General features: G+C 43.7%; 1 protein-coding gene across 3 annotated transcripts in view; it reads right to left on the bottom strand.

Moving 5' to 3' along the window:
* The window catches only part of LRRC49 (leucine rich repeat containing 49), a 174682-nt gene that overhangs the window by 54572 nt on the left and 94959 nt on the right, over positions 1-25151 (bottom strand). For all 3 annotated transcript variants that reach the window (XM_058665291.1, XM_058665294.1, XM_058665293.1), the window contains 2 exons: positions 20474-20621; positions 4180-4263 (listed from right to left, as the gene is read on the bottom strand). In XM_058665291.1, the coding sequence (XP_058521274.1) occupies positions 4180-4263; positions 20474-20621 (232 nt within the window). The remainder of the gene's footprint in view (positions 1-4179; positions 4264-20473; positions 20622-25151) is intronic.

Genomic DNA, 25151 nt, shown 5'->3' with positions numbered 1-25151 from the left:
TACTAAAAGAAATTGTACTACACAAATAGAGCCATCCAGAGGAAGAGAAAAGCAATCAATTCAGGAAACCTACTCTGGATGATTGCATTTAGACAGGGCTCAAGATGTGATGCTGACGGCTCTGGGTACTGTGAACGCTGCTGCCTTGCAGGCTCAGCTTGCCCACAGTAGCCCTGCTGAGAGCTGCATGAATGAAGGAAACTGCTCCACACAAATGTTTTGACTCAATTTATAGACCGAGTGTTGACAGGGAAAAATAACCCTAACCTGATGAAGTCTCCATTATCAAAAGTTAACAAATACCAATGAATGAGATTAGAATGCTGCAAATAGACAGTGTCAGATCCCTGCCTATGGGTTGGCCGTAAACAAGACTCAGTTCCAACTGTTTGCCAATATTTGGTTTTCTAAGATTTTAGCATGTATGTTAATCAACGCATAGAAACAGGAAAAAATGATGTGATTTACTTAACTTTGTTTTTAAAACTTTAAAAAAGATTTATTTCTTTTTATTTGAAAGGCAGATTTTACAGAGGGAGACGGAGAGGTACAGAGATCTTCCATCCACTGGTTCACTCCCCAAATAACCACAAGGCCAGAACTGAGCTGAACATGCTAGCATGTCCTCTCATAACCTAGCAAACATATCTTTATTTTCCCTAAGATTTATTTTTCTGAAACTTAGTAACAGAGAGAGTAGGAGAGATTGAGAGAGAGGTCTGCCATCCATTGACTCACTCCCCAAAGGGTCCCAGTGACAGTAGCTAGGCCGGAATGATGCCAGCTGTTGGGAGCTTCCTCAGGATCTTCCACATGGTACAGGCCCCATGTGGGACTCTGCTTCTCTTCTAGGAGGTACGCCAGCAGGATTGGAAGTGGAGCAGCTGGGACCCGAACTGGTGCCAACCCAGGAGACCAGCACTGCAGGTGGCAGCCCTACCTGCTAAGTCACAGTGCTGGCCCCCAAACAAATAAAGAATGTTGTTGTTGTTGTTACTGTTTGGTATTTCAAATCTATTGTATGGGCACCCCACCTTAAGGAGTTTTATTTCAGCTGTCTACTGGAGACTATGCTAACCCACATTATGCAGAGGACCACATTACTATGAAAGAGGTTGCCAGTAAGATAACCCAGGGTCACTGTCATGCTGATCCAGTGTGTCTGGCTAACGGGGAGCAGAGGATGGAGGTTGGGGGGAAGAAATATTTTTCATGAGGCAGATCTACAAAATGCCTAAGAAGAAAATGTCACAAACTATCTTTATATCACTGAGTGTGTTTTGTCAATTTATTGTAAGACAAACTTTAGAAATGCCAATGCATTTTCCTGTACCCACACTACAGTCAAGCGTCCTTTGCTTGGTTTATTAAAATCAGCTCAACTCTAGGGTAATTAAGAAAATGTTTGATTTTCTGGGCCGAGGAAAAAGGGAGAGGGTTTTTTTAAAAAGACTTATTTATTTATTTTTATTGGAAAGTCAGATATACAGAGAGGAGAGACAGAGAGGAAGATCTTTCGTCCACTGGTTCACTTCCCTAAAAGCCACAATGGCCAGAGTTCAGTGGATTCAAAGCCAGGAGCCAGGAGCTTCTTCTGTGTCTCCGGTATAGGGTCCCAAGGCACTGGGCTGTCCTCTACTGCTTTCCCAGGCCACAAGCAGGGAGCTGGATGGGAAGCCATGATATTAATTAATGCCAATATGGGATCCTGGTGCATGGAAGGTGAGGACTTTAGCCACTAGGCTATTGTGTTGGGCCCAAAAGGAAGAGATTTTAAGACAGGAATGTAGCCTGGGATCAGGTGGGAAACACTGGCTGATCAGGTGGCCACATGACACTACGCATCTGTATACAAGAAAAAAAGAAGCAAAAGAAAGGCTAGAGAATCTTAAATTCTTCAGGGCAGAAAGTGTACCCAAAAAGAAACCTGTTGCCAAAGACCACAGCAGCATTTGGTATACCAGGTATAACTATGTTTCTAAGAAGCACATGTCAGTAATTTGCTAAGTCTTGTGTTACGTGACAACTACTGTAGAAGATATCAACTTGTTTATTTGAAATGTTCTGTTCACAGTGCAGTCAAGGCCACACCTATGCACAACACATCTGTCATTTCCCCTCATGGACTTAAGGAAACCAGAAGGCCATCAGAGCCCAGCTCTGCCCTGGCCCAGTGCTGAGGCCTGCTGCAGTATGGCTCCAGCTATCCTCAAATTACAGTGCTGTTTAGCAACTTCAAGAAAAGCCTTAGCTACTTCCCAAAGTGTTCACAAAAACTTCCCAGTGGGCCAGTACTGTGGCATAGTAGGCAAAGCTGCTGCCTGTCTTGCTGGCATCCCACCGGGGCACCAGGTTCTGTCCTGGCTGCTGCACATTTGATTCAGCTCCCTGGCAAATTCCTGGAAAAAGCACCAGAGGATGGAGAGGATGGCTCAAGTGCTTGGTTGCCCTTTACACACGTGGAAAAGCCAAATGACGCTACTGGTTCCTGGCTTTGGCATGAGTCAGTCCTGGCCACTGCACCTATGTGGGGTGTAAACCAGTGGATGGAAGATCTCTGTCTCTCTCTTTCTCTAACTCTTACAAATAAATAAATAAATCTTAAAAAAAAACCTAGAACTTTCCAAACATGATTCCTAAAGTGCTGATAGTAAAAAGCAACTGAACTGGGTATATAACAACAACCAAAACCAAAGCCAAACCAAGCAAAAGAAACTGAGTTTTAAGGTAAGTCTAGTATGATTTGGTGCCTATACCCAGAGTATAATTTAGTAATTACCAAGGAATTTATCAATTGCTCAAGCTTAGTGCTTTCATACAAGAGCATTCTGCAAGTGTGCAGCTTTTCAATATTTGTGGATGTATTTTATTCATACTTTAAGTTCATTCTCTTATGCATCAGATAACAACAGCAAATACCTGTCTGGAAATACAGCTTTTCCTAAATGAGCCATCCAGAAAGCTTGCCAGTAGCATCCTCGAGCAATGGTAGATCTGGTTGCTATAAATTTTGAAAACGCTCCCTCAGCTATATTTACTATAATCAAGGTATTTTTGGCCAATCATTATGAATATTCCAGTATAGGAAATATTAAAATCCTGTTGGGTGGATCAGTTTAATATATATATAAGTTATATATATATATATAAAAGTATTATATATATATATATAAGTTGCCACAAAAGAGGGCTTAGACTGAGCTGTTTGATGGAATGAGGGATGGCATTAAAGCTAGGAAGAACTGGGGAGGTTAGCTGGCGGCAGCTAAGGAAACTGTAGCTCATTGACTAACACACCTTCCGAAGCCAACAGGAGTTGGGAAGATTCCTTCCCTCCCTCTGCCCTTCCCTCCTCTCCTCTCTTTTCTCTCCCCCCCTTCTTTCCATGGTTTTCATGAAGTGAAAAACACAGATTTTAAGTGCACGATTTGATTGGTTCTGGTAATTGCACATAAGTGCAGCTGTGCATTGCATAAGTCTATCAAGATAGAGAACATTCTTTATCGCCCCAGAAGGTTCCCTGGCTTCCTATGGATTTTACAGCCAAGCTTTATTCCTAACAGTCATTTCCTGAACTGTGACTGTCATTTTAATCTGTGTAGGACAAGAACGAGTAATGGTAGTCAGATGATATCATTAACTGTAGAGCCCAGGCGGAGGCATAACACAAGCCATGAACTTTCATTCGTCTTCATACAGACCAATGATGTTAATATACAATATTTAAAGAACACATTTTATTTAAGCATGATAACATATGCCCAACCATATAAAGGTAGTTTAAAACAAATTCTCATTCCTAAATACCTCAAAATCTTTACCACTGCTGTTTCAAAGAAGCAAATGGAGAAATTTAAAAAATTAGTATTTTTAAAAAGAACATATGATAGACTCATTAAAACTCATAAAGATAAGTAATAGTGTTTTGCGAACACAAGTGAACATGATACATAGGATGATATACTTGTGTGGAGAATGTAACCTCTAGAATGTTAATGATTGGTGTCTTCTTTTAAAACTTCTAGCTTTTCCATTTGTTTGTAACACACAGTACGTTGTGTTTCCTGAGTGGTGTTTTAGGAGTGCTGACTTGCTGTTAGGGAATGGTGGCCCTTCACACTGACTAGCTGGCTGGCTCCAGGGCGAGTGTGTGCACGCAGCACAGACATCAGAGAATACCTTGAGCAAGGACTGCTTGTGACTTTCCCGCTTCTTCTCTTCCTCTTTCTTGGCCACAACTGATGCCATGCGCCTCTCTTCTTCCTGAAAAAAAAAAATCAGAAGGTGTTACAAAGTGCCTAATCATGTTTTAATGATAAATATCTAAATGTGGATGTTGGCTTTTTTTTTTTTTTTTTTTTTTTTTGAGTGGAAGCAGAGGTGAGAGTTTTCAGGCCTCCCTTGAGTTCTGCTTTTTTTTTTTTTTTTTTTTTTTTTTTTTATCCATTTTATTGTATTGTTGTTGACAATCTTTACATAGTTAACTATAGTTGAAGGAAAAACAAGAAAAAGAAAAAAAAAAGGTTCAGGGGGATAGGGAGGTGGGCAATGCTATTATGTCCATATTGTTTCCATCATGTATCTGAGGTAAAGGGGGATATTGAGGGAGAAGCCCCACCTGGTTTCCCGCCCACCCCAAGTCCCGGATGTGGGGCATGCTCTGAGATATGTGCTCAAGTGGAGTTAATAGTTCTCCAGTTATGAGTCACTGCCAGTTTCGCTCGATGAGGTGGTCCACTGATTGATATGGTCCATCATGAAGTCTCCATTTGTCCCATATTTCGCTGCCAACATGTAGCTGAGATGAATGATTGTCCTATTCTGTCTTCTGTCTTTTCTTGGTTAGAATTCTGAGTCCAGCAGTTCAAGTGGGGAGATCTCCAAAGATACTTTGAGGTATTCCCAGATTAGTTTCTTGTGTGTTCTAGCAAGCACAGGGCCCGGCACAGTCCATCACCCTGATCAGCTGGTGGTTGCAATTGCTGGGTTGGTTCTGTTTTCAGTCCCGAGTTGCACTGGAACCAATGGGTGTTGGTCCCTTACATCAACCAGTGGGAGCTGCAGCCTAGTTGGGGCGACCCACATTAACCCCCACCAGACCGCCCCCTATCCTGGTTTGCCAGTATGTGTAGCAGAAGACCAATCTGTCCCCCATCCCATTTGGCTCTGGTACTTGTCAATGGGTATTAAAGCTTAGTTTTATCTAACCAACTCAACCATCCAGCCCTCACAGATATTGTTGAGTACCTCTCTATCTAGCCATCCCAGCCCCCGTCCTAGTTTTCATGCCCTCCCACGGGACTAGTGACCCAAGAAGGGGGAACCCACTTTTTCCCTCCCAGGTCTCTCTGTCCCGGTTTATGCACTCTTTAGGTGGTCCTGTGATTTGACTCGACAGAATTAGTCCCCAGTGCCAGCTTCTGCCAGCTGAAGCTGTGGCCCTGATCTAGTCCACATGCAGCGCACAGGTGTTGTAGCCTTGCTTAGTTGGGTCTGTCTCTATCCCAGCCCACGCTCTCCGGTGGGAGTGGCTGTCCAGCGAGGGGGCCAGCCCCTTAACCCCCCCGCCAGCTTTGCCCCTCCCTTCCTGGATCTCACGTGTGCTGGTTGGGTGCTGCATTCATATCCAGTACAGGCAACCACGCCCTGGCGTTCCATAATGTGTGCTGGTTTTGTCGCAACCGAACCCGGCCCATTCCACACTCTGTTCTGGTGATCGGATTTGCCAGAGGATGACATGAACTGATTCAGCCTGGTCTGCTCCTGACCCATGCCGAATGCATGCCAGTGGGAAACTTTCCATGGCCTATTCTGGGCTGTTTCCAATCATGCTTCTCGCGCTTACCTGCAGGGACTGTGTCCTGCCAGAGGAGTTGCCCAGGCTCCTCCATCAGAACCCCTCCCAATGCCAGATTTTGCGCTTGCCAGGGGGTTCTTGAGCCAACCCTACTCAGTTCACCTCCTGTCCTAGCAGGAACAGTGGCTTTTCCTGGCTGGCTTTCACCCCATTCTGACTCTTGTTGTTGGATGTTTCAGCCCAGCCATGGCTCGTCCATACCCACATACAGCTCACACATGGCTCAGAAGGGGATTGAGACCCAGCCTAGTCAGTCCCACATCTACCCTGTTTCTCCATAACACCAGATGGTGCTGGGATCTGAACCGGCCTGGTGCATCCAATCCCAGCCCACACTAGTGCCTCGGGTGACTGCAACTGTTTTCTAGATAGAACGCAGCCCCCATTCCAGCACATACACCCCATGGTGGGAACCTCAAGCAGCTGTGGCATCCCAGATTGGGACCGTTCCTAGCAGTAAACCACGCACCTGCACGTAGTTGCTCCAAGGACCATTAGGTGCCAGCCTGCTAGACAAGCCGGAGCTTATCTTTTACTTGATAGGTGTTCAAAGCTCAGCCTTATTAAGGGATTGGAAGTTCTTCAAAGGAAGAGTTGCTGGTATTGGGAATCTTTAGGATTGACTCAGATCCCAGAAACAGTGGGGTCACTCTAGAGCTATCTCAGCAGCGATTCAGACGTCCAATACAGCAGAGCTCCCCGGCCGGGCGGCCAGCAGGCTCAGCATGGCGCCAAAGGGCGCACTGGCCGCCCGGGCCCAGCCCGCCATGAGCCATGGGCACATGGCGGACTGGGTTCGGGATCCGAGCTAGACGTCCTCTCCCGCAGCCCTCGGCTCGCCTCTGGCAGCCGGAGGTGTAATCCTGCAGGCCCGAGGTTGCGCCCCTCCCCAATCCCGTTCACCCACCACCCAATGAGGGTGTTGGGTGGGTCCCGGACATGCCCAGTCACGGAGGCCTCCCCCCTCGGCGTACTCACCCCAGAAGGAAGCAGGCCGCACCCAGGCATGTCCGGGCCCAGCCCGCCATGAGCCATGGGCACATGGCGGACTGGGTTCGGGATCCGAGCTAGACGTCCTCTCCCGCAGCCCTCGGCTCGCCTCTGGCAGCCGGAGGTGTAATCCTGCAGGCCCGAGGTTGCGCCCCTCCCCAATCCCGTTCACCCACCACCCAATGAGGGTGTTGGGTGGGTCCCGGACATGCCCAGTCACGGAGGCCTCCCCCCTCGGCGTACTCACCCCAGAAGGAAGCAGGCCGCACCCAGGCATGTCCGGGCCCAGCCCGCCATGAGCCATGGGCACATGGCGGACTGGGTTCGGGATCCGAGCTAGACGTCCTCTCCCGCAGCCCTCGGCTCACCTCTGGCAGCCGGAGGTGTAATCCTGCAGGCCCGAGGTTGCGCCCCTCCCCAATCCCGTTCACCCACCACCCAATGAGAGTGTTGGGTGGGTCCCGGACATGCCCAGTCACGGAGGCCTCCCCCCTCGGCGTACTCACCCCAGAAGGAAGCAGGCCGCACCCAGGCATGTCCGGGCCCAGCCCGCCATGAGCCATGGGCACATGGCGGACTGGGTTCGGGATCCGAGCTAGACGTCCTCTCCCGCAGCCCTCGGCTCGCCTCTGGCAGCCGGAGGTGTAATCCTGCAGGCCCGAGGTTGCGCCCCTCCCCAATCCCGTTCACCCACCACTCAATGAGGGTGTTGGGTGGGTCCCGGACATGCCCAGTCACGGAGGCCTCCCCCCTCGGCGTACTCACCCCAGAAGGAAGCAGGCCGCACCCAGGCATGTCCGGGCCCAGCCCGCCATGAGCCATGGGCACATGGCGGACTGGGTTCGGGATCCGAGCTAGACGTCCTCTCCCGCAGCCCTCGGCTCGCCTCTGGCAGCCGGAGGTGAAATCCTGCAGGCCCGAGGTTGCGCCCCTCCCCAATCCCGTTCACCCACCACCCAATGAGGGTGTTGGGTGGGTCCCGGACATGCCCAGTCACGGAGGCCTCCCCCCTCGGCGTACTCACCCCAGAAGGAAGCAGGCCGCACCCAGGCATGTCCGGGCCCAGCCCGCCATGAGCCATGGGCACATGGCGGACTGGGTTCGGGATCCGAGCTAGACGTCCTCTCCCGCAGCCCTCGGCTCGCCTCTGGCAGCCGGAGGTGTAATCCTGCAGGCCCGAGGTTGCGCCCCTCCCCAATCCCGTTCACCCACCACCCAATGAGGGTGTTGGGTGGGTCCCGGACATGCCCAGTCACGGAGGCCTCCCCCCTCGGCGTACTCACCCCAGAAGGAAGCAGGCCGCACCCAGGCATGTCCGGGCCCAGCCCGCCATGAGCCATGGGCACATGGCGGACTGGGTTCGGGATCCGAGCTAGACGTCCTCTCCCGCAGCCCTCGGCTCGCCTCTCGGCCTTTCTTTTTGAAAGGCATACCAGTCAAGAAATTAGCACATCTTCAAATTCTGAAAAAGGCTGTGGATTCTTAACTCCACCCCAAACTCTGGTGATGACAGGACCTGGCTAAGGCAAGAAAGAACAGGGAGGAGAACAGGTTTGTATGGTTTTCTCTTTATCTTACCTCAATAAAGCTACAAGAAGACCCAAACTATGAAACAACACTATGGTATGCTTTAGAAAAAATTGTAGAAGTTAGTCATAATACCAATACTCGAACTTAAACCTTTTTCGTGTTTTGCAATGCTCACCATGTGTAAACTTCTAGAAAATGTAATCTGTATATGTAATCCAGACCATATTCCTCCCTGAGAAATGTCAAATTTAATACAGAAAATTATGTGCGTGCACGTAACTTTCTGTTTTTATCAACAAGAGATTTGCAGATCCTGAAAATGATACCAAAACTTGAGAAAACAAGGTTGAAAATATCTTTAGAGACAGAGTAAATTAGCAGAATTAAGTAACTTGCATAACTAGAGATGAAAAATTACAAGTGATAAAATTAAAAATTCAACATAGCGCTTTCAATACCAGATTACAGACATCTGAAGAGAGTCAATGAACTGGAAAGTGAGTAAGGGGAAACTGCCACGTGCCTTCCCAACACTTTGCACTTCTCCATCTTAGCCCTAAGTGGTTTCATGCCACGTATTATTGCTATTGTTACTGTCTCATGCTGTGTCATACAATAAGCTCCATGAATGCATAGACCACACGTGCTCCCAGCAACAGCAGAACTCAACACATACTCATTTAAGGACAGAACTAATCAACGCAACTGAAACAGCCAAAGCAAATGGAAGACATAGGGGTCTTCACAAAGTTCATGGATGACTGCATTATTAAAATTTCATTTTCGCACAAAATTTTTGAGGTATCCCTGTGTTTCTAGGGCTTTGGGTATGTTTAAAAATTGTGTTCTGGAAGCATCGTACCAACTTATACTCTAAGCAGAAGCCAACATTTGCTTTAGAACCTGATAGGTAGTCATAGGAGCTGTTCACCAAACACTCTTGGGTCTTCCCACTGGCAGGTCACACCGTGAGACAGTACTTCCAGCTCCCCTGAAGTCAGATGTGGCTAAGTGACCTGCTCTGGCTGATGCCATGTAAACGGAAGTGGTGTGTTTTTAATCTCTGGATGGAAGCTTTCACATGCAATTGTGATTCAGCTATTATCTTTCAACTCTGCCACAGAATCTGCAAATCTCCAAACTCTCTAGTCCGAAGGCCTGAGGTCTGGAAAGAGGACAACACAGAGTGAAGATGCCAGTGCACAGCTAAGCAAGCAGGAATGGTTGTGAAATTATCTTCTGAGGGAGATGTGTTTTTACTGCAGTACAGCTTAGCCTGTCTTGATCAGCACACACACGTACAAGGCCACGGTGGCATTATTTTCTCTATGAAGGTTTTTTGTTTCCTTTTCCATTTCTTCATTGACACATTGGTTATTCAGTAGCATGTTATTTTAACTTCATGGTGCTGTAAATTTTTTAAACTTCATTCCTGTTGGTTTTGTTTTAAGGCTTTAAGGGAATGTATGGTAAGTGTGTAATAGAGATTATCATATTTAGATGTTAAGATGCAGAATGATGGACCTATAACTGCTTATGAAGAACTATACTACTGTAATAATATAAGGGAAATCAGTTGAGGGAAGGGAATTTGGGGAGGGGTAAGGGAAATCCCAGAGCCTATGGAATTGTATCGTAAGATTAAAAATAAAATACAAGGGAAAAAGAAAAAGAAAATGCATTGTAGGGAATGATATTGAAGCAAAGCAGACCAAGTTGGTGTGTGTGACACCAGCATGCCATAGTGGAGTGCTGGTTCTACTGTGAACCAGCTTGGTGATAACACTTGCCCAAGCGCACAGACCTCTGCCACCCACGTAAGAAACTCAGATGGAATTCTGGGTCCCTGGCTCAGACTTGGCTGTTGTGATGTGTGTGTGTGTGTGTGTGTGTATCTGTCTATTTGTGCGGGTTTCTCTCTCTGCCACTCTGTGTTTCCAATGAATGAAGCTTCAGAAAGAAAGGAAGGCTGGCATGAAGGAAGAAAGGAAGAGAGGAGAAAAATCCTTTCTAGAAGGTGAGCCATTACGCATGTTTCATAAAAAAGGATTATATTTAGATTAAATAAGTATATAAAAATACATACCCTATCACAGAGTTAAAACTAGGAAAGCATCTGCTAGTAGATTCTGCTTTAAGAATAATAAACCTGGCTTTTGACACAACTGTAATTTATAAGAGGTCACAGAGGCAGTGACAACATCTGGATCATAACCAGAAGCCAGGCCTTGTTAGACGTGAAATTTGTCGTATTTTTAATAACAAGGATACATTTCAACTTATTTTACTGATTTTAGAGAAATGAAAAGGGGGAGATAAGATTTCAGAGGAAATCTGCCATATGATTTAGTTGCTTTTATTAAAGAGAAATTTAATGTGGTCTTCATTTTGCAGTCAAGAAAATGATTATTCCTAAAAACTAAAGGTAGATAATGAGGAAAAATAAACCAAATAAAAAGCTCAGAACTTTGATTCCTAGTTTCACAAAGTAGCTAGTTTAATAACAGTTATCATTCCATTGCAAATGAATGCTGATTTGGCTATGTGTAGAGTATAACCTCTTTTCGATAAACTTTAAAAGAGGCAAATGTATTGATATTTTATTGCTGACTCATTTTAAAAAGGTGAGCTAGAAGTAGATTCAAAGAGCCAGTTTAAAAATGCCTAGAAACTAGGGATCATGTATAAAAATTGGTATAGAAACTACAAGCAAAATACACCAGGACTAGATCAGGTCGTTTATAAAAGGCCCGAGAACTGTGGGCTGTATACAACAGCACTGGGACTGTGGGTCATGTACAATGGGATTGAGAACTATGGACCATGTATAACAGGCCTGGGACTACGGGTCATGTACAATGGGACTGAGAACCATGGACCATGTACAAGAGGCCTGGAACTATGGGTCATGTACAATGGGACTGAGAACTGTGGCCTGTGTACAATAAGCCTGGGACTGTGGGTCATGTACAATGGGACTGAGAACTGTGGGCTGTATACAACAGGCCTGGGACTGTGGGTCATGTACAATGGGACTGAGAACTGTGGCCTGTGTACAACAAGCCTGGGACTGTGGGTCATGTACAATGGGACTGAGAACCATGGACCATGTACAACAGGCCTGGAACTATGGGCCATGTACAATGGCACTGAGAACTGTGGGCTGCGTACATAAGGCCCGGGACTGTGGGTCATGTACAATGGGATTGAGAACTGCAGACTGTGTACAACAGGCCTGGATCTGTGAGTCATGCACTATATATATTTAAGAGGTAATCTTTTTTTAAAATTTATTTATTATTTTTAATTCATTAATTACATTGTATTATGTAACACAGTTTCATAGGTACTTGGATTCTCCCCACCCCTCCCCAAACCCTCCCACCATGGTGGATTCCTCCACCTTGTTGCATAACCACAGTTCAAGTTCAGTTGAGATTCCCCCATTGCAAGCATATACCAAACAGAGTCCATCATCTTATTGTCCAGTCAAGTTCAACGGCTTTAAGAGGTAATCTTATCAGACTTTCAAAATAATTTCAATTTCTGTTAAAAATAATAGAACTTTAAATGAAAAGCTTAATCTTGGAAAACATGCTTTACACCAAATGAATATACATATTGAGTCAGGCAAGAAAATGTTAAGACTGATGGCTACATTTGAGCTCAAATAATTATACGGTAACTAAGCTCAGAATCAAAATAAACATCTGACTGTGAAGGTCACTTTCAAGGAAAAAAAAAACTGTTGTTGTCTCTGGCACAGCAGGTAAACTCACTGCCTGTTCGGGGGCATCCCATATGGGAGTTGTTCTGTGTCCCAGCTGCTCCAGTTCTGATCCAGTTTCCTGCTAATGGCCTGCGGAAAGCAGTGGAAATGTTCCAAGCGCCCCTGGGGCCCTGCACACACAGGGGAGACTGGGACGAAGCTCCTGGCTGCCAGTTTTGGCCTGGCCCAGCCCTGCCCTCTGTAGTCATCTGGGGAGTAGACCAGAACGTGGGAGATTGATCTCTCCTCGTTTCCTGCCATCTCTTTGTAACTCTGCCTTTCAAATAAAATAAATGGTTTTTTAAAAAGAAGGAAAAAAACAGTAAAATTTTGGCACCTTAGAATAATAGGTCCAATTTCTGGGATAATAGCTATATCCACAAATAGCAAAAAGAAAACGATCTTTCTGGGGCAAAATCAAAACAATGAAAATCTACCTTTTTCCCTTATTTCAGAGTGGCCATGAAGATCAAACAGAGAAATGATTTCAAGTCAATTAAGTGCAGTGATTTAAAGGGCCTCTCACAGCATAGATCATATTTGCTAGTAGTGTGCTGAGGTCATAAAACAATGCACGGTGGCTGTAAGAAATTTTGCTCCAAATAAATAATAGCAGCCCCAGTCCAGGCAGAACTTTATGATGTGGATTTCAGACATTATCTCCAGCCATTGTGACCATGTGGGGACTGAACCAGTGGAGGGAAAATTTGTGTGTGTGTGTCCCTCTGTAACTCTGCATTTCAAATAAAAACAACTAAATCCTGGGCCTGGCGCAATAGCCTAGCAGCTAAAGTCCTCACCTTGCACACACCTGAATCTCATAAGGGCGCCAGTTCTAATCCCGGCAGCCCCGCTTCCCATCCAGCTTCCTGCTTGTGGCCTGGGAAAGCAATCGAGGACAATCTAAAGCTTGGGACCCTGTACCCATGTGGGAGGCCCGGAAGAAGCTCCAGGCTCCTGGCTTCCAATCAGCTCATCCCCGGCCATTGCAGCCACGTGGAGAGAGTGAATCAATAGATGGAAGATCTTCCTCTCTGTCTCTCCTCTTCTTTGTATATATCTGACTTTCCAATAAAAATAATAAATAAATCTTTAAAAATAAACAAATAAATCTTTAAAAACAGACAATGTATTTTTTGACAATGTAATTTTGATATAGAAAATACCAAAACAGGGTTGGGAATTTGATACAGCAGTTACGCTGTACCTGGAGACAGCCTAGAGTGTCTGGGTTCAAGTCCCAGGTCCCAGCTGACCTTAGCTTCCTGCTCATATACACTCTGCAAAGCAGCAGATGGTGTGCTGGTGAGGACCCTACTCCAGGCGCCTGACTGCAGCCTGGCCTATGCTCAGCTATGGCAGGCATTTAGGGAGGGAGCCACTGAACAGACCATTTCTGTCGTACGTCCTTCCTTCCCTCCCTCCCTCCTTCCCCCCTTCCTTCCTTCCTGTCTCTATCTTTCTCTTCCAGCCCCCCTTCTCTCTGCCTTTCAAAAAAAAAACTAACTAAAAATAAAAATACATAGAAGTAGTTTTTAGCTTTAAAGCTATACAAAAACAGGCTGGAAGATGGATTTAGCCCATAGGTTACAGTCTGTTAAACTTCATTCTACACTACTGAACTACTTAAGGGCTCCTTTTTGATCAACCACCATTTCAGGATCTTTTCTCCAATGTTTGTCAATCACATAATCTGTCAGAATAACAGAAAGATTGTCTACCTAGACATTAACAGAATGTTTACCAGATTGGGTCAGGAAAAGGTCTTATGGCCTGTTACTATGATTCTGCTAAAATTAAAAAAAAAAAAAAGCAGTAAGCCATTACTTCATATGCTTTAAGTGCATTTAAAGTGCATTTAAACCAAAAACTACTTAACCATGCTGCAACACAACCTACTGAAAACGATGCCACAGGACTCTGTTAAATGTCTCTCTTAAACCCCATGACACGCACAGTACTCCTCTGACACGAACTGTTAATTTTCTGAAACCAAAAACTAGCTTTTCCTGGTAAGAGTTTTCAGTAAACTAATGCTGCCTCCTAGTGACCAGTCCCTCAGGTACTTAGAAATCTTTTAATCACTCAATTCAGATTTCTTTTCTCACCAGTATCAAGTTGCCTATTGCAAAGCCAATTTGTGGAATTTGTATTTTTTCTTTTGTGACAGGTTCATCTTTTCCAGCTGCTCTGTCACTCTGTGCCACATTCCAGCTCCAACTTTCAGAGGTCTGGACTCTAGACAAAAGCTTACAAACTCCAGCCCACAGGCCAAACCCAGGCTGCTGCCTGTTCCTGTGATTAACAACAATTCATGGGAATAGAACCACACGCATCTCTTACGTGCTGTCCGTTAACGCTTTTAACAGAGGCTGTCAGACCTCCAAAGCCTAAAATATTTATGACTGTGACCTCTACAGGTGAAGTTGGCAACTTCTGATTTACTTGGGGTTGGATTTAGGTTTCACTTTATCACATTAATCTTTATTCTATTCCTTATAGACCAAATCACAGTCTTCTTAGGAGAAACAACAGAAGCAAGATCAGATGTGAAGCCCATATCGCTGGGCTCGCCTCTACATCAGAGGCCTAGGAGCTCTCACGCCAAAAGATCCCAATTGCTTCTCATCTCATCCACTTCACCCTCCAGGCTGTAACACAAACACACGGTCTCCTTCAGAGGTAAATCATAATCACCTTACACTCTTCACAGCTCTTACTCTTTCCCCCGACAAAAATCAAAATTGTTTATAATGTCGTGAAATGTTCCAGCCCCTGCCTGTGCAATACCCAGAGACCCTGCTATGCTCCCTGAATGCACTGTTAATCCAGCCTGAACTGCTCTCAGCTGCAATACCCCTCAACAGCCGTCTGCGCCCCACACACCTTCACTCTCCACACAGCAATATATCTTGACATCCCCACAACCCACTCTCCACAGCCACTTCCTGCTCATCTGCCACTCTTCAAGTCTCAAGTTGATTATGTATTCCTTTGGGACTTTTCCTCTGTCTCTGTTCCACCAAGGAGTGGTTTGCTTTTTGACATGAAGCACACAGATGTATGGATACACTGGTCTGCTTAGCCACCTCACCTAACTTGATTTGCACTTTGCATGGTAATCTAGCTGTACACCTGTCCCTGCAGTAGACTTATGTCACCTAAAAGCATATCTCTGATGTTAGCCTTGTCCTGTATTGTGTCTGTTAATCATCCTAACTGAAACCTTTCACTCAAGATACCTGAGACTGTCTCAAGAATTTTCTCACAGTGCCTCTATGCCAAGAGTATGCAGCAACTTTGTTTCATAGTGATATCCAACAACTTAATATGTATTCATGTACTAGCAACTCACTCTCCATTTAAGAAAATAATTAAGGTAAACTTAAAGAAACAAGTATTTCAGACCAGTCTTAGATGGCCACCATTACTTACCAATGGAAAGTGTGTAACCCGTAGACATTTCACAACTTCTCACAGATCATACTGTGTATCACCACTCACTTCCTGTTCCATGCTGATCTTGGCACCACAGCAACCACTGAAAGCTGGACTTTGTATACAGGATGTGACAGGAAGGAATGTAGTGTGATCTATGTTGAAACAGTAAACTCCCTGGAGCTAGCAGTTTGTTCAATGCCAAATATCACCAGGGTCCCCTTGGGAGCTAGAATCCTGTGAGCTCACTGTTGCCCCCTCAGTCCATTGCTTAGGGAATCACAGAAATAATATACAGATGCCCATCAAACATGTACGTGATCCACCCCAGCTAGAATGTTGATGTGGCATATCTACATACACACAGCTACAGAACAGGCATTGACAACAATATTTTGCCAGAGGGTAGATGTATTAGGTTTATAGGCTATTTGGTCTCTTTAGCAACTACTCAACTTTGCCATGGCCACGCCAACACAGACAGAAACACCACAGGAGGGATTATCTACAAAAACAGACAGCCTCTTTGGCTGATGTTGCAGACTCGTGTTAGAGAAAGGCCTTCAAAAGCTACATCATTTCGATATTAAAATTGGTAAAAAAAAAAAAACAAGTTATAAACAAAATGTGAGACAAAATAGTGTGTGTTCACATTGGCCTTAGTGTATGCATAAATTAGAACTTTTGTACAGAATGAATTCACACTGGCATTAGTAAGTGAGGAAATGAGAACTTTCGGCGGAACAGGACTGCCCAGGAGAGGATCGGCTCTGAAGGAGAAGGTTGGCAGACAGCATATTCATCAAAGCTTCACAGCGTTGGTAAAAGGTTAGAGATACACAGCACGCCACTTCATAGAGCGCAGAGACGGAAGCATTTGCACGACATATGAATTTTTAAGCCTCTTTTTAACACTTTATTTCATAAAAGTCTTAAATTAATCAAACAAAATTTGTGAGGTATCAAAACAGAGAGTCCTCATATGTTCCCCACCCTATTATCTTGGCTGCAATGAATGAACCGTACCCAGCTCCCCTCATGTTTTTAATCCAAATTCCTTTCATCTTTCTGGTATGTCAAAGACCTATAAGAAAACCTATTCATACTAGACATTAAAAAAAAAAAAGGCATTGAGCATCTTTCTACAAAACAATTAACTTAGCTTATAATCCTTCTAAGCACCAAAGCCATGAAAGCTAAAAAAATAAGCCTGAGTAGAGGATAACCAGAGACTGAAAAATGAGAACTATGCAGATTTATATGTGATGTGTAATTCCAGACTGGAGCATTTGGATATTACTCATAGAACAGGTAAAAACTGGATGTGGTATGAGAATTCGGTTGTGGTAAAGTTTCAGTGTTGATTTCCTGATTTTGGTGTTCATACTGTGATTATGTGTGTGTCTTTGCTTATGAGAAAAACACAACAAAGTACCCAGGGTTGTCAGGGAATCATATCAGCAGCTCCTGAAAAATAAAGTTGTGTGTACCTTTACTAGTTCCCTCTAGTTTGCAGATTGTTTCAAAATCTTAATATTTTAATTAGATAGAAGAGAAAATAGGTTCCATATTTATATTTATATTTCATATTCACATATAATACAGAGTCATGTAGCTCATGATAATACTTTAGGATCAACAGTGGACTGCATATACAACAGTAATCCCAACAAGAGCAATCCCATATGCTCAGGGAAATAAGTCAATCCCCAAAAGACAAATACATGCTCTCTCTGATATAAGGTAACCTTCATGCAAAATAGAAGATCAATTGCCCTTTCAATACTGTTTTTCCTATATCTCATGGGTTTTGATATATTTGTTTTCATTTTCATTCCCTCAAAACAGCCTTTTCTCTTTTTAATTTCCTCACTGACTCATAGGTCATAGAGTAGCACCATTTTTTAAAATTCATTAATTACACTGTATTATGTGACACAGTTTCATAGCTACTGGGATCCTCCCCACCCCTCCCCACATCCTCCCCCCATGGTGGATTACTCCACTTTGTTATAAAACCACAGTTCAAGCTCAGTTGAGATTCCCTCACTGCAAGCATATACCAAACATAGAGTCCAGCATCTTACGTAGCACCATTTTTTTTTGAAAAAGGTTTGTTTTTTATTTTATTTTTCATTTCTTCAGCAACACATTGGTCATTCAGTAGCATGTTATTTAACTTCACATTGTAAATTTCCTGTTTTTCTTCCTGTTGTTGACTTTGTTTCATGGCTTTTCATGTAAGGGGATGTATAGTAACTGTGTAATAGAGACTATCACATACAGACGTGAAGATACAATGCAGTATGCATCTCTACTTTCAAATAAAAAATGGACTCCCAATGAAACTATTAAATTTATCCTGACAATAGCATGCTGAACTCTGCCATTGTCCATACCTACACTTCAATAGCAGAATGATGGACTTAGGACTGTTTATGAAGGACTATATTATCGTAATAATAATGGGGAAATCGGCAGGGGAGAAGGAATTCGGGGAGGGGGGAAGGAAAATCCTAGAGCCTATGGAACTGTATCATAAAATAATAAAATTTAAAAAAATCTGTAAGAAGATTAATCCCATAACACAGATGAACATTTGCTGTAGTTGCACAATGCACCCCTTATGTGTCTGTGATGTTGTCAGTGTAAACTAATCTACTTCTGTACTGCTAATTGTAAGAAAGTGCAGGAGACACACTAGGTACAGAGTATCACACCTGATGGGTTTGTATAGCTACCATGCTCTACTTTTTGTGCTTGGTTTAGATTCCTTCTAAATTTAAGAAGGAATTTTAAGAGAAGCTCCATCGTGGGCCCAGCGCAACAGTGTAGTGGTTAAGGTCCTGGCCTTGAACGTGCCGGGATCCCATATGGGCGCCAGTTCTAACCCCGGCGGCCCTGCTTCCCATCCAGCTCCCTGCCTGTGGCCTGGGAATGCAGTCGAGGATGGCCCAAGACATTGGGACCCTGCACCCACATGGGAGACCCGCAGGAGTCCCCTGGCTTCGGATTGACTCAGCTCCAGCTGTTGCGGCCACTTGGGGAGTGAACCATCGGACGGAAGATCTTCCTCTCTGTCTCTCCTCTCTGCATATCCGCCTTTCCAATAAAAAAATAAATTAAAAAAAAAAGAGAGAAGCTCATCGTAAAACAGTGTGTCATATCATAGTGGCAGCAGCCTTAAACATCTCTGGCTTACCACTTTTGACTCCATCAAAAAGCCACCTCAACTGACTGACACTGTCTAGCTCTGTGTAGGTGCGCATCACAACGTTCACACCTCAGAATTACCCAGCGGCACATCTCCCAGAACCTATCTCTACTGTCAAGCAACACAGGACTACATATTCTATATTCTACATATTGAATGTGCTTGTCTTTATATTTTCTTCTCTCTAAACATACTACCGCTCACTATGCACCTACTTCTGTCACAGGCAATCTTCCGTTTTCTTCCCAGGCAAACAGCCCATGGGATATGCAGAAACAATCATTATACATAGTTATCGCTCTCCACTATTTAAGGCATAGAAGCTAGTTCAATTTCACTCAATCAGTAAGTCATTATTGAACATCATTAACTTTATATTCTCAGCATTGTGTGAGACAGAAGAAATGGATATATATATATATCAGGTAAGGGGAAAGAATGCTTCCTTGCATACTGGTCAGATTGGTAAGCGTGGAATGTAACACCCTACAACATACATAACTGCAAAATGAGTGTCAGTTTATGTAAATGGATTAGCTCTTTCCCACCACACTCACCTTAGCCCTCTAGGAAAGAACAATTAGAAAAGCCAGGGATGCTTAAAAAAGACTTGGAGAGGAAGGTAAAGAGTTACCACAAATAGATCAAACAGTGCTCACTGGCTGTGGCCCTCTGAATACGGAACAAAGAAACATATCCTCATGATGAATCAGAAAGAGTAGAACCCGAAAAGACACCTGGCTTTTCTCCCCATCTCTTCCGAATGCCCGGCAGCCACCCTCAGTGACCACAGCAATTCTGAAAGCACAAATGAAGACAGCACATACTGTGAAGCTGACACACAAAAAATAACCCAGCTGATCATCAGAAATCCACAGCACAGAGAAAGGAGGTCAACGCTTTGATGCTTTCCTGGGTCACAGACGCTAAAACTTGAGACTACTAACGGGTGTTTTCTGAGAAAATCAAACACTCACACAAATTCACTATGCAGTGAAACAGAAGTAGGCAAGTCCATTTACTGCAGAATAGCCTGGAGCCTACACTAACGCTGGTGTGCACCGTACACCTAAATGAAGGGACGCAAGGGAAGACCATACGTGACTTTACCCTTACATCAGCAGCTACGTCAAAACATGAAGAGTGGAGACAAGGAAAATAAACAGCTACTTTAAGAGATACAACATCAAAGTGTTAAGACCAGCTCTACACAATGTTTCCTGGAAGCTCACATTCTTTTAATGCTTAGTCCTTTTTCTTCATAATAACTCTATAACATCGCATAATGATGAACCTCGTTTTATTTCTAGGAAAATGAACTAGAAAAAAAATTAACTTTCAGATTTTCTGTGGCTATAAAGTGGTAAGGACCAGGCCCAGGCTCAGTCTGCCTCAGCTCTGATGCTCCACACCATACTACGTGAGTAAAATGACTTCTCATCTACACCAGGATAACTGCTGGTTGGACACTGTGCAAGCTAGGGATTTTAACAGACTTAGTGAAATTAGGGACGAGGGAAGGAGGTAAATACCCCACTATACAGCACTTCTATATAATTACAATGGTTCCATAGTTAATTAAAATTCAGTAGAATTTCAAGCAAAGTGTATGCACCCAATAAGCTAACCCGTGTTAAGGAGAAACCAACGATAAACCCTTTGACAAGGCACTCACTGTGACTCTCTTCATATCCAGCTGGCGCAGCTGCATCATATTCTGAAGGACAGTGTGTTTGTACCATGACTCTTGTGCTATTGGATTGCCATCAAAAGTTATGTCTGAGAGGGAAGTAGCATCAGCAAGGCAGGAAACACTGTCAAAACTACAGGAGAGATAGAAACCACTGCATTATTCCACGGCTTTCAAGTCACGCTTGCATTATTTGTTTTTAACAGTTTCAGATTTACAGAAAGCACAGTGTTCTCATCTATTCCACATCCGACTCCCTCTAGCTAACACCCTGTAATAACACAGCACACATTGTAATTACTGAACAGCATCAAGACATGGCTAACTATTAAATTTTCTTAGTTTTTACCTAACATCCTTTCTCTGTCGCAGGACTCCAGGGACTTGTCATGTCTCCCGAGGCCCCTCTCTGAATTCCTTAGACATCCCTAGTTATTGATGCCCTAATCTTCATTGAGGACTTTTCATTGGCTATTTTGTAGGGTGTCCCTGTATTAGAATTTGTCTGTTTTTCTCACGGTACAACTGGGGCTACTTCAGACTGAACTCCATGAGAAAGTTACCAAGTCCTGTGCAGCCCATACTTAGAAAGTGGGGCAGGCAAACTCCCTCTCCTTGAGGGCAGACTTGGCTACATAAATTATCTGAAATTCGTCCTCTCAGGAACTTTGTCTTTTTCCACCCATTTATTTATTTATATCATTTTGAACTTGTTGTTCATATTGGGGGCTATAAACCAACACTACTTTTCCCTTACATTGTTGCTCAGGTTGTTTCAGCTTTGCTCATCTTTGGACAAAGACTTTCAATTGGCTGCTGTATTCCTTGACTCTCATCAATGTGGGTTTTTTTAAAAGTTCACTCTTAAATTTTTGGCATTCCGTGATTATAGACAGTCAAAATTTCCTGCCCTAATCCTATAGTCATCCAGTTCTCCAAAGAGCCACAAATCCTTTTACTGGAGAATGGTATTAGAACCAAACATTGGGGCCTGGCGCAGTGGCCTAGCGGCTAAAGCCCTCGCCTTGAAAGCCCCAGGATCCCATATGGGCGCCGGTTCTAATCCCGGCAGCTCCACTTCCCATCCAGCTCCCTGCTTGTGGCCTGGGAAAGCAGTCGAGGACGGTCCAATGCATTGGGACCCTGCACCCGCGTGGGAGACCTGGAAGAGGTTCCTGGTTCCTAGCTTTGGATCGGCGCAGTACCAGCCGTTGTGGCTCACTTGGGGAGTGAATCATCAGATGGAAGATCTTCCTCTCTGTCTCTCCTCCTCTCTGTATATCTGCCTTTATAATGAAAATAAAATAAATCTTCACAAAAAAAAAAAAAGAAACAAACATTGGGGGATAGCGACAAGATGTGGTTTTCCTATTTCCTATTATGCCTTCTCTTTAAGGCCCCCAAGGCTGACAGAGTAAGTTTATTTTGGTGGGAAACATTTTTAAAGTTCATGTACACTTTTCACAATATGTATTCTCTATGCACTTTTTGCAGACTCCTTGCTTGTGTGTACTTCCTACATACACGTGCCTGTAGTTGGTTCTCTCTGTTAAGCTAAACACGTGGACAAACTGATTCCTCCATTGCGTATCACCAGACAGATCAGTCTAGCCTCTTCTCCTTCCATGTCTGAAAACTCTTAAACTAATAAGGAGAAATACCACGCCAACCGCTATCCATCTATTTGACCTAATTCTAGTGTATATGTATAGAATTATCAGATTTTTGGGTACCAGTGGAAAGCAGTTTTATGTACCAAAGTACAATGATGAAGTATGTATAATCCCTTCTGCATTTAGTTTTACGTATCTATTTCCAAAGTTACACAGGCGACTGTCTTTATACCTTGCCTCCATACAGGCCATTTCAACATTTGAAATGCACTTAGATTAACAGAGACAAGGAGAGACAAAGATCCTCTGTCCGCTGGTTCACTCCCCAAGTGACCCAAACTGCCTGAGTGCAGCAGATTTGAAGCGAGGAGCCTTCTTCTCCCACGCGGGTGCAGGGTCCCAGGGCTTTGGGCCGTCCTTGACTGCTTTCCCAGGCCACCAGCAGGGAGCTGGATGGGAAGTGGAGCTGCCGGGATTAGACTGATGCCCATATGGGATCCCAGCACGTTCAAGATGAGGGTTTAGCCACTGAGCTATCACGGCTGGGCCCAGGGTCTACATTCCTTTCTGGGATCCTCCAACCTCCTTTTAAATTTGCAAGCATGGATTTTTTGGTTAACTTTTTATTTTGAATTTTTGAATTTTATGGTACAATTTCTGCAAACATGGACTCTGAAAAATGCACATCATGTATCTAGCGCTCAGGCATCATGCAAAAGTCTTTTATCTAGAACGTCAGGAAACTGACATCATATATTACTAGCAAGTAGGTTTTTTCTTTGGATTGACATGTTTCATTTAGCAATGTAAAGATCATGCATGCCTTCTCACAGCTTCATAAGCTCATTTCTTTTAATCACTGAGTTATATTCTGAATGGTTGCAACATACTTTCTTTGTCACTTGACCTATTAGAGATTTCTTTTTTGCTTCCAGTGTTGAGTGATTATGTATAAAGCTTCTATAAATACTAACCTTCAGTTTCTTACGTGGACAAAAGTTTTCAATTCAACTGGCTGGTAAATGTTTAAGAGCATGACTGCTGGATCATATGGTAAGGCTGTGCTTATATTGTTAAGTTGGTAAGACACTACCAAACTTTCTTCCAAAGTAGCTGTATCATCTGGCGTCTCTATCAGCTTCTCATTCTCACTAGCATTTTGTGTTTGTCAGTGTTTTGTGATTTCAGTCATTCCAAAAGACATGTAGTGATCTTATGGTTTTAATTAATATGTAGATGTTGAGCATCTTTCCATTTGCATATCTTCCATCTGTTTATCTTCCTTCAGTTGTCAACTCTTCTGCTCAGATTTCATTCTTTGTTTCCAAATTGAGTTTTTAAGGTTTTTGAAATATTTTGGATATAAGCATTTTGTCAGATACATGCTTTGCAAATATCTATCCTAGTCAGTAACTGTCTTTCATTCGTTTTATAAAAACATTTAACTATTGGTTTATTTAAGAGAGGCAGAAGATAAGCCACTTGTCCACTGGTTTACTCCCAGTAATTCTCAATGGCCAGGACTGTGCAGGGCAGAATCAGAAGCTAGGAACTCAAGCCAGGTCTTCCACATGGCTGGCAGGAACCCTGTGAGAGTCATCAGAAGGTATTTTTTTTAATGGGTGAATACATGCAGGTGAAATATGAGTTCAAGAGTAGGTGTTAAGGTACATCAGGTTAAACCAGCTATATCCAGTTTAAAGTGCTGGATCATATCACAGCTGCTCTGCTTCCAATTTAGCTTCCTGCTGGTGTACCTGGGAAGGCAGGAGATGATGGCCCAAATACTTGGGACCTGCTACTCACATGAGAGACCCGTATTGAGTTCCTGGCTACCTGCTTCAGCCTGGTGCAGCCCTGGCTGTTGCAGCCATTTGGGAATTAAACCAGTAGATGAAAGACCTCTCTTATTCTCTCCGTGTGTGTGTGTGTGTGTGTGTGTGTGTCCGTCACTCTGCCTTTCGAGTAAATAAGCAAATCTTTTAAAAATGAAAGTGCCATTTCTTGTTTTGTTAAGAGCTTTCGGTTGCTTGTCTATTGAGAACCAAGAACAGAATTTCCTTTAAACACTGACATTTATCTCACGATCTGATGTTGATCTTTTCCAGAATACTCACTTTTGTTCTCCCCCCTAGTTGCCTCCCAACACCATAACTGCTTCCTATCAGCTAGGAAGCCTGGAGGGGAACAGCCTTATCTCACTGATCAAAACTCCCAAAAGGAAAAAAAAAAAACTCTATTTACTTCATGTTTGCTTAAATACTCGAACAGAATAAAATTCCCATATGTGCACTATGCCACAAAGATATTTCAGAATCCCTACATAAGAGTCAAATTAGTCCAATTAGAAAGTTTCTCCCTGTAAGTTAGGTACTTAGAAACAGGGTTTTTACTCCTTGATACCAATCAGGTGTCAGGAACCCTGAAGTAACTTAGTAGAATCACTTGACCTGTATTGATCAGTAAGAGATTACTGAGTAGCCACTGCGAACCTGGCAGGCTGAACTAAGATGGGGTAGTGGAATAAATTAACATCACATGTGTCCACTAGACCTAGTGGATACATACCTGCTAAATACAAAACATGTAGAAAGGCCTATGAGATATAATTATCAAACAGTTTACAATGTAGATGGTTCATGAACTAAAAATGCTAGGTGTGTTTTTAAAATCATCTCAAATGCATCTGTGACCTGCTTTAAAAATGAAAGCAATGAAAGCAATCAACCAGCCTTTACGCTGCAAGGGAAGTTGCTGAACCCCATGAACTTCAGCTTTGGTCAACACACTCTTCAAGGCAAGGGGACAGAAGACAAAGCTTGGGGACACAGAGAGACAACTCTCCTCAAATCTGGGCCCCAAGGACTAGACTCTCAAAATGGGAAGAAAGGGTGGTAAACCTTCCTATTTGACCACCCAGCATTATTATCTCAAAATTCAGGGCCAAGTAGGTGAGAAACATAATTCCTTGCTGAATTCTCATAACTGCAAATGACAGTTGACAGCCTGAATCTGCCTTAAGTGGCTAGTCTACAATATTTCAAGAGGAG

Source organism: Ochotona princeps, chromosome 6 (assembly GCF_030435755.1).
Source record: "Ochotona princeps isolate mOchPri1 chromosome 6, mOchPri1.hap1, whole genome shotgun sequence".
NCBI classification, from domain to species: Eukaryota; Metazoa; Chordata; class Mammalia; order Lagomorpha; family Ochotonidae; genus Ochotona; species Ochotona princeps.
The sequence above is the reverse complement of the archived record's forward strand: the minus strand, read 5'-3'. Positions and strand labels throughout refer to the sequence as shown.